Source organism: Montipora capricornis, chromosome 12 (assembly GCF_036669925.1).
Source record: "Montipora capricornis isolate CH-2021 chromosome 12, ASM3666992v2, whole genome shotgun sequence".
Classification (NCBI taxonomy): domain Eukaryota; kingdom Metazoa; phylum Cnidaria; class Anthozoa; order Scleractinia; family Acroporidae; genus Montipora; species Montipora capricornis.
In genome coordinates, this window is record NC_090894.1 from 32,074,938 (window position 1) to 32,092,437 (window position 17,500).

General features: G+C 36.5%; 2 protein-coding genes across 3 annotated transcripts in view; one reads left to right on the plus strand and one right to left on the minus strand.

Moving 5' to 3' along the window:
* The window catches only part of LOC138027230 (arginase-1-like), a 21,808-nt gene extending 8,331 nt beyond the window's left edge, over positions 1-13,477 (minus strand). Inside the window, exons 1-7 of one of the 2 annotated variants that reach the window (XM_068874781.1) lie at positions 13,187-13,453; positions 10,279-10,351; positions 9,272-9,393; positions 7,856-7,923; positions 5,595-5,655; positions 4,999-5,094; positions 4,124-4,161 (exon numbers count right to left, since the gene is read on the minus strand). In XM_068874781.1, the coding sequence (XP_068730882.1) occupies positions 4,124-4,161; positions 4,999-5,094; positions 5,595-5,655; positions 7,856-7,923; positions 9,272-9,393; positions 10,279-10,351; positions 13,187-13,324 (596 nt within the window). In that variant the 5' untranslated portion in view covers positions 13,325-13,453. Of the gene's footprint in view, positions 1-4,123; positions 4,162-4,998; positions 5,095-5,594; positions 5,656-7,855; positions 7,924-9,271; positions 9,394-10,278; positions 10,352-13,186 lie in introns of both variants that reach the window. The other variant, XM_068874783.1, reaches the window with a different exon arrangement.
* Positions 13,478-13,528: 51 nt separating this feature from the next.
* The window catches only part of LOC138027232 (calcineurin B homologous protein 1-like), a 15,314-nt gene continuing 11,342 nt past the window's right edge, over positions 13,529-17,500 (plus strand). The window contains exons 1-2 of the mRNA XM_068874785.1: positions 13,529-13,667; positions 13,819-13,891. Of these exons, the coding sequence (XP_068730886.1) occupies positions 13,601-13,667; positions 13,819-13,891 (140 nt within the window). The 5' untranslated portion in view covers positions 13,529-13,600. The remainder of the gene's footprint in view (positions 13,668-13,818; positions 13,892-17,500) is intronic.

A 17,500-nucleotide genomic window follows, 5' to 3' on the forward strand; every position in this document is an offset into this window, starting at 1 on the left:
AACGGAGAATAATTTTTTAATGATAGGAATTGCTTGTCGCTGGACGGAAAACCTTTAATAGGGAAGAGCAATGTTTGAGTTTTGGCTATCGATAATTAAATATTTGTAACCGCTTTTGGCGCGCGTTTCAGTTTAACGTAACTGTGCATTTCACCAAACATCTGAATCTCTAAACATATGCAGAGCTTTTTCTTCCCATTTAGGACAGTAATCAACCAGATCAAAACGGTATTTATTTGCTCTAATTAACATTGCTGGAAACAATTTTGTCTTTTATGAAATAGATTTTAAACAATGTATGAAGATTTAAAATAAATGAGAAACTAGAAACGACCTCGCTATCTGATCACAGTGGAAACCTGGCTACTAACATGCCTACCTTATTATGGACACTTTGAATGACTTCAGTCGCATTTCGTTCTATGCTAAAAGCTGGTACATTCTTTTTATTTAAGTTACCTTAAACTGAAACATGTTTCTGTCTTACATGACTGTCCACGCAATGATGACAAGGGTCATGTTTACTGCAGTTGGTCTCTGTCGAGGATCGTTCGCTTACTTATTGGCACGGTATCTTTCGAATAAGGATAAACTCAGTCTGTTAACCCTTTGGTTGTAACCACTAAAAATGTGACACAAGAATTATTTTGTCGATACACATTTGTTATTTTGCTTCCAGTATCAAAACAAGTCCACACTGTCGTCGTAAGTCACGCAAACAAAAAACAGTGGTACTGTCTATTGGGGTGGGGGGAGTGGCAGGCAGGGGATTTTCTAGTTTATAATTTATAATGGCACTATTAAAGTAGGCATAGTTTCAATTATGCCCTATTTTGTTTCTGTTTATACTGATTTCAATGTTTCTTATAAATAATGCGTCAAAGTACCAGGATAGCGCGATGTACCCTCACCCCTTGACAGATGATACTTCATATCCTCATTGTAATAAGCTGAGAAATAAGCTTGTGAGGCAGATAAATACGGAGAAACTTACAGAAAATTACTTATGTCTTACATGTAAAACTATTCAGTCCCCTATCAGGCATCATAATAAAATTGACCATCTACGGGCATCCGTTTACTGTTTGCGTGACTTACGGCTAAATTCTGGACTTGTTTTTGAAACTGGAAGATGTGTGCTGACAGAAAAATGCGTGTATCACATTTTTAGTGGTTACAACCAAAACATGGACTCTTGCTATAACCAAAGGGTTAACAGACAGAGTTTCTCGTTCTCCGAAAGACCCTATCTTTAGTTTCCGTGCCAATAAATGCCACTTTTTTTTCTGTCGCGCAAGGTCGCACAACATTCAAGCTTCTCATGGCGTTGTGTCTGTTTAAACTTAATCGTGTGAGGAAACAACATACAGCGCCCAAATCTTTGAGTAGCGGTAAGTTTTCCCGGGTTCTTTGCCGTAATTACCGCTATTAACAAAGGGTCTTAGTTTTCGTACGAAAACTAAGAGCTGGGTTGTAGTTTTCGTACTACGAAAGCTAAGACCAGGTCTTAGTTACTGGGTTGCCTTATAAGGCAAACCCAGTCGAGGTCTTCGTTTAGTTTGTTTGTTTTCTTTTTTTTCTTTTTTTTAGTTTTTTTTTTTTCCGTGTCGGTAAAAGTCTTGCCTGTCACTCCCCTGGTAAGTGGTGTCTTTGTGTATAGAGCCTTCTGGACGTATTTTCTTAGGATCGAGAGGGTAGTGGAACTGCGTAGATTTCTCTGGTGGACACAGTAGAATCATTAACTTAGCCTGCAATGGCGTCGAAAGTCATGCAACGCGAATGGCGTTTTAGTGGATCCTTAAACAAAATATACCCTTATGGAGCTCAATAATGGAAAGTCAGTTGGATAAACTAGGCATGAATCTCAAAAGCGACGAGTACTGGACCTCGACAACAATCTATCGCCCGTCGAGACGAAATCAAAGTGAGCAGTATTTACCTGAAGTACATGGTAATTTGACACAATTGAGTTTCTTGTCTTCACGCACGCAATGAAATAGGAAGAGGTTTTCGCCTCTAAGAGCAAATATGTTGTTTGTTTCAATAAAATTTTCGCTGGAAAAGGATTCTGTGGTATTTTCTGCCTTTGTGAATTATAATATCATGTTGTGTATTGAATTTTCGAGCTTAAGGTTGAAATGTGATATGGGAGAAGTTTTTTAGTATTGCTCTGTAAGCAGGAAGGGTTCACAGGCCTGTTGGAAGCGTGCTTGAGTTTCAACAAAATGAGCCCCAAAATCAGTGAAAACTTGTGACGCAGATGAATAATAAAGTAGCTGCTATTTCCAAAATGATGGAATTACCTGGTGATAAATAACGTCGTACGTGTCTTGGAGAGTAAATTTTGACTTTGCATAAATAAGAGTTGGGCGATTGTGATCTTTGTTTTGACTTCGCTCATTTCATTGTCAAACTTTATAACACTTGACAGAAAAAGAAACTTACAAAAACCCGGTATCTTGCCATCATTTGACACAGATGCTTCACTGTTTGGCGAGTAAACATACAGCGGTAACTTAATCACGGCGCCCGCTGAATTCCGGCCAAGTCACTTTCGATTTTGCAATTTACTTGAACGTAGCAAAAATCTCCCAAAATGTTTGTCGCTGATCGTAACTTTTTATATTCTATATTCACGGTTCAAAATTAATGTTGTTTTGATGTAGTAAATATTTTATTCTCGATCGACCGTCCGGGAAACTTCCTTCTGCTCTTTCTGAAAACTGTGTATCAGTAGTTATTTGCTTTTTCATCAATATTTGTTTTGCATAAAGCAAGCTAAAAAGATCTGTACCTTGCTGAGTTCGCATTTGTTAGAGTTAATAGTATTTTCGGTCCGATGCTTCTTTTTCAGGAGGGGTACGTTATTTTGGTCTCCCATCCAAACACTAACCCCGCCCGGCAGGGCTTAACTTCAGTGAACTTTAGTATTAGAAAGACTTCAGATGCTCAGAGGGCACACTTGTGGTAAAAAGAAGTTGTGAGGGAACTTGAAAATTATCAACATGTCAGCCCAGAAGCCAATGTTTCTCGCTTCTCTTTTATTTGTTACTCTTCAGAGACTGGAATGCTGTATTTCAATATCACACAATTCAGTGCCTTCTGATTTTCTGTAGCACGTACCACAGGCAACCCAGTGTATGCTTCACAGAAGCATCTCGTTAGGTCTTAGTTTTCGTAACACCCGAAATTATAAGCCATAAACTAACGTCACGCCCATAAAAATGTATTGTTCATTAGCGTGATTTTTGTTTTTTTATGGACCTGAATCTCGCCCGTTTATCGCTCAGAATATCGTCCAAATGTCAGAGTAGTACAAAATTAATGTCTCGCTCCATTCTCGCTCATTTATCGTTCAATTTTTATCGCTCCTGTCAGCCTGATTATCGTCAGGCTCTGTATCGCTCATCAGCGAGACTTTTTATGGCCCGAATCTCGCCCGCGTCTCGCCCAGAATTTTCGTACGGGTCCCCAATCATACATCTATAAATAATGTCCTTAAATTTCCATCTTTTATTAATCCTCTTATTCTTTTTACGATTGTGTAAGGTTCAAGTACACTATACTTGGTTAAAGCAGAATACACGATTGTTCTACAAAGGCTTAATTTAAAGAGTCGTCAGCATACTTAATTTATATTAAACAAACACCAAGCAGAATATGCTGCATGCCTGACCAGGGTCTGAGCTTTTTGGTTGTTTCAGACATCCAGAGTGGGGGTCAGAGGTGTTTGCTAATGTCTGAGTTTTCAACAACCTGTCCAATGATAATACTCTTCTATGCATTCTTCATAGGTTAAATAAATAATTTAATTAATTAATTAATTAATGTTATTTTCAACAAGGCTGGTATGCAAGGCAAACTTCCACAACATCAAAAGAATATTATAGATTAAGTACCATTTTTATGAATAGAGCGATCGAGTTTCAATCGACTGTTGTAAAACTTTGAACCAGTCAATGAGTGAAGTAATGCAAAACCAAAGTAATTCGCTAATTACTTTCGACACTCAATTGAAAACCGCTCTAAGGTCAGACGCTTACTGATTAGGACCACAATTACTGGGCCTTTTGTCAAAGAAATGTCTAGGTTAGAACAAATTTGTCAACAAATTCACACTAACCATGGACTACACCAGTCATATCCAGGAAGAGGAGTAAACTGCAAAAAAAATTACTTCCTGCTCTTACATCATTGTTCCAGCCTTATACAGTAAAAATTATATTAATTAAAATAAATATTATTTACCAAATGTACTACATGTATATTAATGCAAGTAAAGAGACAGCTGGTAATTAAAAATGAGAAATCCAATGAGGAAATTAAATATGTCAGTTCTTATATTAAAGAAAATAAATTATAATAATATAATTATAATTTATTATTATTTTTTAATAATTATTATTATTATTATTATTATTATTATCATTATTATTATTATTATTATTATTATTATTTATATTATATACTGTGAATCAGTCAGAATGTATGTTTCCTTCTCTTTAATTTTTGCCACGGATGTACCCAAAATCCTGGACCAAAAGAATAAAGAAGTGACCCATACATAATTTTGTATTTCATTCTTTTGATGGTATGTGTTACATACATGTAGGGTATAGAACAGAAGGCCGACAAAGTCCCAGCTAGCAGCCCGCCTTATAAACACAATGTCACGTACAGTTCAGGAAAATCGGAGCAAAACTTTAACCCCTGGCAGCCATGTTTCAACATAATTGCTTTGAAGGGAGAGGGGTTTTTATAACAAGATTATACTTCATGGAAAGAAAGATATTAATTAAAGAAACGGTAACTTAATACCGCTAATAAAAAATATTTCTGAATCAATAGTTTTGTACAAGATGCATATACATGACTTGTATACACTAGTTATAATTTATAGTAGCCCTAATTATCACAGCTGCTTTTTTTTTAAATATGTATTATTGACCATTTAAAATTTAAAATTTTTGGTTGTAGAGTTTATAAGCCTAAACATACCTTGGGAACACCTTCGATTAACATGGAAAGAGGCATTCCATGCAGATTCCCAGTTTTAGTGGTCAATGGTGTGTTGATATCCATATGAGCATCAATCTGCCATTAATATTATGCAGTTATTATTGTTACAGATTATCTTAATAATGCTAGCTAGCTTTCATGTGCACATGAACTGAACATTTTTCCAGATGGAAAAGTCAATTTTCAGCCTCAAAACAGTCACATAATTTTTTGCTTAATGACTGGTGACAACTTTCACCTCTAAAAGGGCCCAATCTGATTGAATTGCATATAACGTTCACAAAAAACTGGCAGTTGCTTGTACGTTCCATGGCTGTGATGGTGATTAGGGGCATGCGTCTATTGATTCCTGAAATGACGTCTCTCAAAGAATTTTTACTAGGTAAGTCTAAATTCACACATTCATTTCATATTATTAAGTTAATATTATTATTAGGTATGCCTGATAATATTGTTATTAAAATGGCTCTCCATGTTTTAACTCCAAAATTGACCTTCCAAAATACTGTATCTATATCTGCACATACAGATCAAATTAAATTTAAAATTAAAGCAGTCACAACAAGTTCACCTACCCATAACAGACACATGTTTTGCCTGACAGATGCATGACCAAAAACAGTACCAACAGCAATACTAAAACAAGGAAGATTAGAAATACATTATTGTACTCTTTTTATACACAAATAAATGATAGGATCATATTTAATAGATGTAGGCTGGTTAGGAAACTCGACAAGTTTCTTTGTTTCATGTTTTTTTTCGCTTTTTTTGGCCTTGACCCTGCACAAAACCCGACAAAAACACGCTTTTTTTGGCAGGATAACCAATCAAAAGTTTCGACTAATTTATTCAAAATTCACTTGAGAACCAAAAACAAAAGATTGTGCAGGGTCACGGTCGGTTCGACATCTAATCGTGACTGTCTTGTTCCTGCTTTTGAAATTCCCAGGGTTTCATAACCAGTAAATTCTTCTACAGATGATAAAAACATCTCTTTAGACAGTTAGTCTTTGATACAATATTACAAGGAGCTTAGAAATGTCTCTCAAAGGCTTTTGGATTTTTGGTCGTTGGGTGCCTTTGCTATATTCATGAACAAAACAACAGACAAGTAAACCTCATATCATGCCCTACATATGGGATCTGAAATATAATGAGTTGCAATGGCTCAATTTTAAAAACAATCTTGAGGGGGAAGATAATGAATAATTATACTAGTTTGCCTAAACGGTAGAAATACTGTCAAGGGGAAGGGATATGTTGATTGACATGCATGCCTGCAGTACGTAATTTAACAACAATTCGTGCTTGGAATTGAAGGGAGATTTTAATATGTTTTGATCATGAACAGGGATATGGTACAAATGTGGACCGCCAAACAGGACCCCCTTCTGGACCCGGTGGCACTCGAGAAAAGAAAGAAACTAGATAGAGGTGTGAGTTACGGACTTCTTAAATTAAATAATGTTATTAAATCACGCATGATGTCAACTGAATGGGCTAATAGCATTTATTATAATACATGTAATTAATTACCAGGATGTTTTTGTTTAAATAGTGTCTTTTTATGTTAATTTCAAGATTGAGGAACAACAATTGCTGAGCAATTAAGGCAGACACTTTGTGACATTTTATTACTTATTAATAAGAAGTACTTTTTAACAATAAAAAAGGAAATTTTTGTCAGACAAAAGTACAGACAATTGTCAAGTTAATTAAAGTAAATTCTAAGTAATTTATATATACAATATGAGCAGCAGATCTGTATCACATTATTTTACAAACTCGAGGTGAAGCCAAGAGTTTGTAAATGTGATACAAATTTGATGCGAATATTGTGTAGGACTTATGACACGTGAGCATTTAAGTGGGACATAGTTTTTCAGTGAGTGATTAACCCATTGATTCCTTGGGGTTCCCCATTGACGAGTAAAATCGTCTGGCGTTAGACAGAGTAAAATACTAAGTATGGCCAGTTTAGGGGGTGCATGGGTTAATGTACATGTACACTAAGTATTTCTGGTGATTCAAAACATTTTAACAGGGAAAATCGAAAGAAACACTTATGTAAATGAAGAGAAATCTGTATCAGATATACAGATTTTGATTAATAAAACATTTCTTTGGTTTTCTCCTCATGAATTATTAATGTTTTTCTAAATACAGTAACATGCAGATGGAATTTAATAGGCCATTTCCGAGTTCATGGCTGCCTCCTTTTCAAAGCGAGTCTAAGTGCGAAGTTTTTCTTATGAAAATTAGTTTTCATTAATATGTAAAGTAGCACTAATTACCATAACAAAAACTTCGCACTTAGACTCGCTTTGAAGAGGAGGCAGCCATGAACTCGGAAATGGCCTATTGAGTTGACAAAAAAGGAGCACTTTTCCATCCTCTGAGATTGAGTCTTATTGGCATAGTTCAAGATCGGTGTTTTGACTTAAGTTTTATAATGATTGGTATTTAGCGTTTCTCATTTTCAAAGAGAGTTGTTCTTAAGTTGAACATTAATTTTCTCATGTCTCACAGCAGCTGCAGCACCAACAGCTTGGCCACCATTTAGGTATATTTCTTTGCCTCTTATCTCCATTGACGACACTTCCTTCACCTTAATATCCCAACAGGATTTCTCCTGGGCTCTTTCCCGAGCATAATTAAGGCAATTTTTACCCATGAGAATCTTGGTAAGTACTTCTGCCAAATTAACAACTCGAAAAACTCAGCTTTGCAGCCAGACATGTGGCTAAATACTGAGACTAATTCTTGCGTGAGCTTTTAATACAGCAATCAGAAATGCTGTTACTGTAATTATTTAAAAACTAGATATTGTTACCTGTGATCTCCCCCTAATGAGATAGAGATTTTTCCCTCTCTTGTAGCTTTTGCAATTTCTTGGGACAACTGCAACAAATAACATTATAAATTAGGATCGTGACTTAATTAGAAATTGGGATCGTGACTTAATTAGTGGCCCATCAAGAACTCAAAGTCAATTAACAAAATTTGGATCAATCAGAAAATTTATAAATGAATCACCGTCATAATTCACACAGACTTCTAATATCACACCACTAGTCGAAATTATTATGCCAACTCTCCTGGATTATCCGGAAGTCTCCCGGATCATACAGAACAAATGAGTTTCAAACACATATTGTCTTGACAGAAACTAATTAAAACAAAATGGCTTCTCTTTACATAACTTTGTCTGTTATCTCAGCCAAAATATTATTATAATATAACCTGGTCCAAGTGTCAGATCTGTTTAACCAATCAAAAATCTCGACATTTAAGTGCCCTGTTTTCCTGCAAATTTCCTGTTCAAACTATGCCCGTATATTTTCCCCTTTTATATTTCAGGCCATCTTGTTACTGTGGACCATGCAAGTACTGATGCTAGTACAATTAATATTGTACATTCAATTTGTATGTCCACAGGTGCCCCAAAGTTCCATGTGAGGGAAAGTCAACATGGCCCACAAAAATATAAACTTTAAGATTTGTATGGAAATCCTGACTGTGATTGAACAAGAGACAATGCAGTTATGTTGGGAACCATGGGGATAAACAATGTGTGATTGCCAAACAATGGTTGTCTAGATCTGGCACCCTGGTGACTAGGGCTCATTTTGTTAAGCGGTTGATTCCAAGGATCGCTGTGTTCAACTTCAATCCTACCGTCTTACAGAAGGTTTTTTCTTTTCATCAAGTAAACAAATTTAACTTAACTGCCCACACCGCCCTGAGGTCGCTCGCATGGCTGAATATTGCATTGTTGGACTGGGTTGAAATGAAAGTTCAATCTTTTGTCAACTGCTAGATTCTGATGTGAAAATTTGTGGCAACATTTCTATCTTGGAGCATTTGACTTTATATTTGGTGGGTTCCCCCGAATAGAGTGTGCAGCCTTGGGATTTTATAATACCGTTGTCAACTAAGGAAATGACAAATGGTTCAAATCGTGTTGAATCTTAAAAAAAAAGCACACTTGTAGGAATTGAAAGCAACCCATAATGGCAAATTAAGGTAAGGCTTTTGAGATTCAATTAAGAATTTTTCATATTTATTTAATAATAATAATAAAAAATTATTATTACCTTCTTTAAGCTATTTTATCGGGATTCCCATACAATTCTTTAATATATTGTTGTTGGCATGTTGGCTTTCCCAGCTCACACTGAGCTTGGGGTGCCTGTGGTATGTTATTGTTTGTATTTCAGATTCATTGTATATGATTGTGTAACCATACCCTATTGGCTAATATACCACATTCCAAAGAATTTTTCACTCTCATGTGTCTTGTAATGTATTCAAGGTTTTCTGAGTTTGCCAGAGGAACTTTCAATTCTCCAAAATCTGATATTTTGCATCCTAGCAAAGTAAAAACAGAATAATTATTATCCACTATGGACAGCGTCATGTGCTTAAAAGATGAAAGCCTGAATTTTTTTCAAATTAATGCTTTGCGACATCTATAGCTCAGACTGCATTGATCTATATACTGACAACTTGTCTGAAAAAGATTTTACTCGTCAATGGGGGCTGCTTCTGGGATGAATGGGCCAAGGGAAGAGATGGGGGAATTCGCATATGAAGGGTGTGGGGATAATCGTTGTCTCACTTGGGGATTTATATAAATCTCAGATTTTGTTATCACTGGGAATGTTCTGGGCAAAACGTCATCATATGTAGTCGTGAAGGTCTCTTTTAGGGTTGCACGCAAAGAAATATAAACATATATTATAATATGTTATATTTAATATGTTTTAAATACATGTATGCATGGTCTCTTTTAGGGTAAAAAAAAAAAGCCTGGGCAATGCCCAGATTGGTCTCCTTTAGGGGTTTAATTCAAATTTTTTGGACGTCAGCATCCCCCATTCCCATTCCGGGTGAATGCTGGTTTACAACATTAAGGGTCCACGCAAAAACTACATCCCCTTTATAACCCTTTCGGTCTACAGATTTCACTCTCCAGGATATGCATGTCTAATGCCAGACAAGGTTTATACTCGTCAATGGGGACTGCTTTCAATTGACTTCAATCTTAACTTTTAAAGACCCTGACAATTAAAAAACAAGCGCATGCACTATTATTAACACTGTCAGTAAATGCCAAATTTGCTCTAAAAATGCTTGTAGACCGTCTCCCTCTTCCCCTAGATCAAAAAATTTTGTTCTTGCTTTAATGAACCATATCCTGGGATTGAAATGTGAACAAAGTCAACCTTGAAAAGAGCTTCTTGGCACACATACCTAACTTTTTTAAGCCAGTAACTAATCCACATTTTCTCAAATGGGCTGGTCCTTCCTCAACACCTTTCCTTGGCTATAATGAAAAAACATAATTTTATATGACAGTTGTCAGTGGGTGTACAGGAGGCTATTTCTTTTCTGTTTTGTCATTTATAAAGAAACATGAGATATATGTCATCTTTTTAAAGTGCCCCTCACCCCAAAATATTTTTTTCGCTAAAATGAATCTTTGCACCTGTACGAAACGCATTGCGACAATTTTTTCCTTTTTCTAACAAATTCTGCCATTTTATAGGCTTCGAAAGTTGCGAAAATCCAAGCATCTTTTGTTCACGACCGAGTCAGAAGGGGAGTGGGTCTATTCCTGATGTGACGTCACAATCTACTTTGCATGCATGTTTACAAAGAGTTAAAAAAATATTTTGGGGTGAGGGGCACTTTAAAGGTAATTTATTACTAACAGAACAACTAAATTAATCTCATGAAAAGGTGCCACAAAAAAAAAAAAACTCTAGAAGAATTCGAAGGTAATCAGTCAGTCAGTCTTGACTGTTACTGTAAGTAAAGAATTAATTTTACTCTTTTGGGACTAGTTGTGGGTGTTCTCCATGTGTCCCTCTTATGACTTTTTGTTACATTGTATTATTATTCTTAAAAATAAAAAATAAAAATAATAATAAAATAATAAAAATAAAATAATAATAATAATAATTATTATTATTATTATCAAAGAATAATAATACAGCACAACAAAAAGTCATAAGAGGAACACATGGAGAACACCCACACTACAGGCCTACATATGCCAAAAGCTTTTCCCATTTCTTGATATATATTTAGTTAGTTTTTCCACCTACTTGCTATCTTTTGCTCCACTTTGTAGACAGCTTTAATCTTAATTGGCCTCATAAACTCATAAAGTCGGATGCACACTTAATTCAACTTACATAGATCTATACATAATTTAGCTGTCAGTATGAGAAGATTTATTAGTTTAACAAAGTCGTCTACTATATTAAACATTCCAAACAAAATAAATGTATCTATGATCATTGTGATGTTAATGTTACAATATTACTACACCAAGAGCAAAAAGCTTCCCAAAAAGTCTTTGTCACATTACAGTAGAAAAATTATTGATCAATGGACTCAATTTCTTGTTTGCAAAATGTACATAAAGGTGAATCAATCATTTTTAACCTAAACAACTTTTCATTTGTAAAGACTATATTATTCAATATTTTATATTGAATTCACAAATTTTAGTTTCAATTGAAACTGTAGACTTTGCTCCAATCAATTGGAAGCTGGAGGAACTTCTTTAGAAATTTCTTTTGAGCTGTGGGAGGAGCTTGTTTTCTGCTTTTAAAAGCAGTCCCCACCTTGACTAGCCAATGCTATTTGCGGGAAGTGACCATTGATATTTTTTCCTTGTATTAGTAGTAAATAAAGTTAAGAAGTTCAGAAAAAACAAACAATCAATTCCTGATTGCAAATACATAATAGGCCAATTCGTATTTTAACGGTGTGACTGGATCTAGCATGAAAAGGAGGCTAATACGGAAAAATTAATTTGCATTTGAACAGATTTGCCCACATTAGCCTCCATTTCATGCTCGATCCAGTCTAGCCGTGAGAATTCGAAAATGGTCTATTAAGCTATTTAAAAAATATCTGAAAATATATTAAGTTGGTCCAAGTCCATGTATTCTGTAAGTTCCATGAATGCATGCAATATCAATTTTGATCCAAGTCCCGATTTGTCCAGAAATGAAAGTAATATTAGATGCATGCCGATTAAAAAAAAAACACTTCCTTTGTTTGTTCAGATTTTGAAAGTGTGTTTGCATAACACCTGACCGGCAAAATTTTGAGCTTTGACTTTTATCCAAAGGCCATTTACTTTGAGTGTAAGTTTTGGATTTCATGGTCCGCTATATTACTCACGTTCAAAACTCCACACTGAGGGAACTTATCAACATTGAAGATATTGGCGAGACGGCGCCTACGGTATAAATTTATCGATAGTCCTTATCCGAGAAGACTACAAAGTCCAACCATTTGCAGATGAAATTACAAAGGCAGCACGTTCTCCTCAGTTATAATTAATCCGGCCGAAGTTCGAGCCCGCATGATGAGGTACATGTAGGTACGTTACGCGGTGCTCCGGCCCTCTATCATATTTTATGCATAACATACAAAAAAACCCGAAATCGTCGTGAAATAGTCAATCTAAATCTGCACTGCACGACCCGCCGTCTACATAATCTCCGTTTTAACCATTAAAAATAATAACCGTGTTTAATTTAAAGCGAGATAGACTTAACAACGTTATTAATAAGCTTTGCCTTGATCTGCGGAAACCCACCAGCAACCATGATACATAAACACGCCTAGCCTGCCGATCAAGGAGTATGTCACTGCGAGGCAGTGTGGCCGAGTGGTTAGGGCGCTTGCCTTGCAGTCGGGATTCTTAACAGTTGTTGTTGTTGTTCTGTTCCGTCATTTCGTTGTGTTTCATTGACCCTGAAAAGCCCCTATGGGGAGCGGTCAATTAAGTATATATATATATATATATCTCCATTGATGGCTGCCCAGCGAAAGAAGTCTTCGCTTGATTGTAAAATACTCGTTGACTTATTTCCATATGAATCGCGTCTATTGCTGCATGGGATAGCATCATTTGGTTCATCAACTCCATGCGCCACCAGAATATTTAATAGGCAAGGTAAGCGAAGAAAAGAACCAACGATGTTTGTTTTGACGTCTGTCAAATATATTTCTGAAGCAACCTACGCGCATCGAGTATGATTTTTTAAGTGAATTTTGTTTGACGTTGTACACGAATTGAAATTGCGAATGCCAGCTGTGTGAATTAAGTAGGTTAATTTGTGACTTAGTCACTTACCTGTCCACCTGAAAATGGAACTCCTATTAAAAATAATTCCCTTTGTTCTTTTTGGTGATAGCAACGGAGTATTTGTGTGGGAATGCTTGACCGACGTGGCAATCGTGAAAAGCATATCGAAAGGCATGTCATGGTCATGAAAACTGTTCAGACGCCTTCGACAATGTGCGCCTGACCTGAGTTACGTAAGAGCTGTCTCTTGATTCACCGGTTTATGTTCATTTATGATCATTGTAGATCACTGGTTCTTTGTGAAGGTGTGAAGGAGGAGGGGCTCATTGTTTCTTTCAAAATCTAACCAATCAAATCCTTCACAAATGAGAAAAATCGCTCGGTTACCAAGCCTTCCCAGCAATGTATTATTGGGTAAGTAATTCATGTCAAGCCATCATATAATTGTCCACATTTAGCAAGATGGGGTTAAGAGCGTCAACACTTTTACAAGAGGAAGACATAGAAGAACTCCAAAATGAAACTGGTTGTAAGTTGACGTTGACGTAATCACAAATCCCAGAGCAAATAACTTTGTTCGTCATCGAAATGTGATCGAGGAATCTCAAATCTCGGTCTTGAAACCCTGACTTTTTGGCTTTATAATTACCGGTATTCGTTATTGTTATCTTTTTTGTCAGTCTCCCCAAATCAGATAAGAAGACTTTACTGTCGATTTTCAAGTCTCGACAAGGCCACCAAAGGGACTTTGAGGTATGTTGATGGGAAAATAATTATTCAGATGTTTTCCTTGAACACTATTGGGAATATAATGGCAATGACTGCCCATTCGACAACGTAACTAAGACCCTCTTTATATATAGTCTTGGGTACCCAAAACAACTCTATCTCCGAGTTACACTGGCCGAGCTCATAATTCACCATTTCGTTGACAAAATCAGTTCACCCAACTAGTTTAGCCTTTTAGTTATTTCGGAGACCAGCTATTGTTTCAGTTTGTATTATTCTTTAATTCACCTACTGTTATTTAGCTACTGTAGTTACCTTTACATTACAAATAAACCTTGTTGTTATGTAGATCCCCTAGGAGAGGGGGATTGCAGGCAATGGGTGGGGATTTGACAGCAAATTGGAAGGTTTGATCCAGTGTCTTCTGGGATCTGGACATTTCATTTTTCTCGATGAGAGACTGGGACCAAGTTGCAGCCTGGTTACCAGGAATCTACAGCATTGATGGTGTGGTCTTTGGGCAAGGATCTCATGGATATACACACCAACCATAACTCTAAAAAAATAACCATTCTAAATCAGTTTCTAGACCTAAATATTGCTTTAGCAATAACATAAACGAAAGTTTAGACCTAATCACTGAAATGGGCACGTAGACTTAATCTGTAACCATTAACCCTTTGACGTCCAAAGTGGCCAGACTTAGTATTTTACTCTGTCTAACGCCAGACGATTTTACTCGTCAATGGGGAACCCCTGCAGCTGGGAGTCAATGGGTTAACCTAGGGGACTCATGGTGGGTATATCTATGCGATCTTTCCCGGTCTTTGGATTTGTTCAAAAGGCCAGTGTTTATAGCAGTATTTACTTGCTAGTTAGATGGGCCATCTAGTCTATAATAAGGAGTTTTTAGAGCGTTACTTTTTTGAAGCCTAACTTATGATAGAAGTGGCTTCAATAAAAACAAAATTTGAATGAAATGGTACAGCTAAATCTATAGAAGCAGTAGGCAAGTGTAACAGTGTAGTTTGCAGGTAGTCACATCGTTTTGAAGGTATTAAATTAATAATGATGTTGTTGATAAAGACACAACACGTTAGTGGTGAGAAATTAATGTATGATTGGAAATTAATGTATACTTCCCCACCCTTGGGGCATTGACCAAAATTTTTACTTCTTTGTAAAATCTTCATCCATTACCTGCACTCCCCCCCTCAGGGTTTACAGTGATAGGTGCATAAGCAGGGCGCGGGACAAACTTTGTAGCTTACTAGTCTAGTGGCTAGTATCAGGTCTGACTTCACTAGCCAAATCGAAATTTGCACTAGCCAGTCTTGTCATGCGCAGTTTCATTCATTTGTAAAAACTATCACGAAAAAATTCCACATTTGTAAACGTAACTCGCGCTTTTAGTAAATATTCTCATATTCTCATATCCATCCTCGCAACAGTGGCGCAAATATGCTGGAGTGTATGGCTTCCCGTAGTTTTCTCACAAAGGCAAAGTTTCATGGCCTTAAGGCCAATTCTCACAACAGTTGCCAAAACTCACAAATGCACTGGAGTATGGAAAACGCGGAATAAAGTAAATTAAGAAATAAACCGTACATAAAACTAAACTGCTCGTTTGGAAGTCTGCGGAAAGGCTGTTCCTTTGATTAGAGCTATTTGCGATTGAAATTTTAACCGGATAGCGCCATTCCACACATGAAGCACAAAGCAGCGGAATGTGGGAAAATAATATCTTACCGAAAGTGCCTATTAATTCAAAGGTATTTTTGCGCAGTTTTAAGAATATGCGGGAAAAGCAGATCTTTTAAACAAGTGTTGAAATACAAAACAAAAATTGGGGGTAACCATGCATTTTTCATAGATAATTAACCAATAATAGTTGTAATAAGCTTTAAAATACAAAGCAATGTGTGGTGTTCCTTTCCAAATCGAAGCTTAATTATCTCTGAAAAATGCATGGTTACCCCCAATATTAATTTTTTCTTTTTGGATACCGAGAGTACTTGCTAAGTTCTGCTTTCTCCGCATAGTTTTAAATCGTGCAAAAATGTCCCTGCATTAGTATAGTAAGCACTGCCGATAGGAAATCCGAGTATCTGGAGATGTGCAGAATGTATGCACAATAACAATAGTAGGCGCCGTCCTTAAAGGGGCTAGGTCACGCTATTTTAGGTAATTTTGTTAATTATGAGCTCTAAACGACAAATTGGCAGAGCAAGAGTCTTTCATTTGCAAAATCACAGCCACGTAAGAACTGAGAATGATTTTCCAGCTGTATAATGACATTTTGATATAGACTGATATAAATTTGAAAAAAGGTGGGCCGACGTTTTTCAAATTTACCCAAATTCAATCCATTTCAATCCTCTCCAGTTTTATTCATCCATGTCCATTCTTGGCTTCCCTGTGTTTTGTTAGAGTTCTTCTATAGTTTTGAACAGTTATTTTGACATTTTAGTTAATTCTATGACCATTCGATCAGTGCTGAAATTGCCTAAAATTGCGTGACCTAGCCCCTTTAAATTAGATAGATAAAGGAAATTTGAAAGGACAGACTTGCCCTTTTTAATAGTCTCAAACAGAAATCCGTGCGTTTTATGCTTGAATGTTTTCGGAGTCAATTAATATTTGGCGGCCACAGTGCTAGCGAGCAAGTTTTCTCTCTTTTTATGTGAGATTCACCACTCCTAGTAAACGAGATAAGTCGCTCCATATTATCTTTCTTTTTTTTGAATTTGAAATAAAATTATATTTGGATTCAATTTCTAAACAAGTACGCGACCTCTTTCCATATACATGTATTAAACAACGTCGCAAACAGTCTCAGACAATTTGCGTTGGCTTGATTGCAAACTGTCACTTTTTGTGTTAACTTTGTGTTTGCGGTCCTGTTTTCCATATGGGTGATTGCTTTATGCAACTGGATCTCGTGACATCGTAAGAACAGGGCACAAAAATGAAAGCAAAATTAGTTTTTGCGTCGTGTTCAACTTCTTCTTATGTTGGAGTTGTTGTGAAGAAGAAGGCAGAGAGGAAGTGTCAAGGGACATCACTGATTCTGGGTTCGATACATTTTCGAGGAGCAGCAACAGCTGCAGCATAGCCAGTATCAAATTATACTGTATATAGGAACTGGCTCTTTGTGATCAAGACCTTTACTACAGTTATATTTGGCAGGGTATTCCCTTATGACATTCATTAAATTCACACTGTTTTGAGGAGTATCCTCATTGCCACAATCGTACGTGGACGCCATTTTCATAACTTATACTGGCCTCTAATTCGTCAAAACGTATCATGATTGATCACAAACAACCAGAAACAGTTTACGATTGTGTTTCCATATCGTTTCCTTGCTTTTGCATTGCTACTCATCGCCAACAAGACTTAACGAAAGAGAATTTTCTATCTGTTGCGTCTTGTTTGCGATCATCGGCAATTGGTCAGGGATGAACGTAAAAGGTATTTCCATTTACACAAACAGTTTGTTATCAAGCTCTCGGAAGGTGCTTGCGATTGTTTTCGACGGAGTTACGCGCACATGGAAAGAGCAGCTGAGAAGGTCCGCATGATTTCACCCATGATTAATCGTTCGTAACGTGGCATGGGGAAATTGTAATC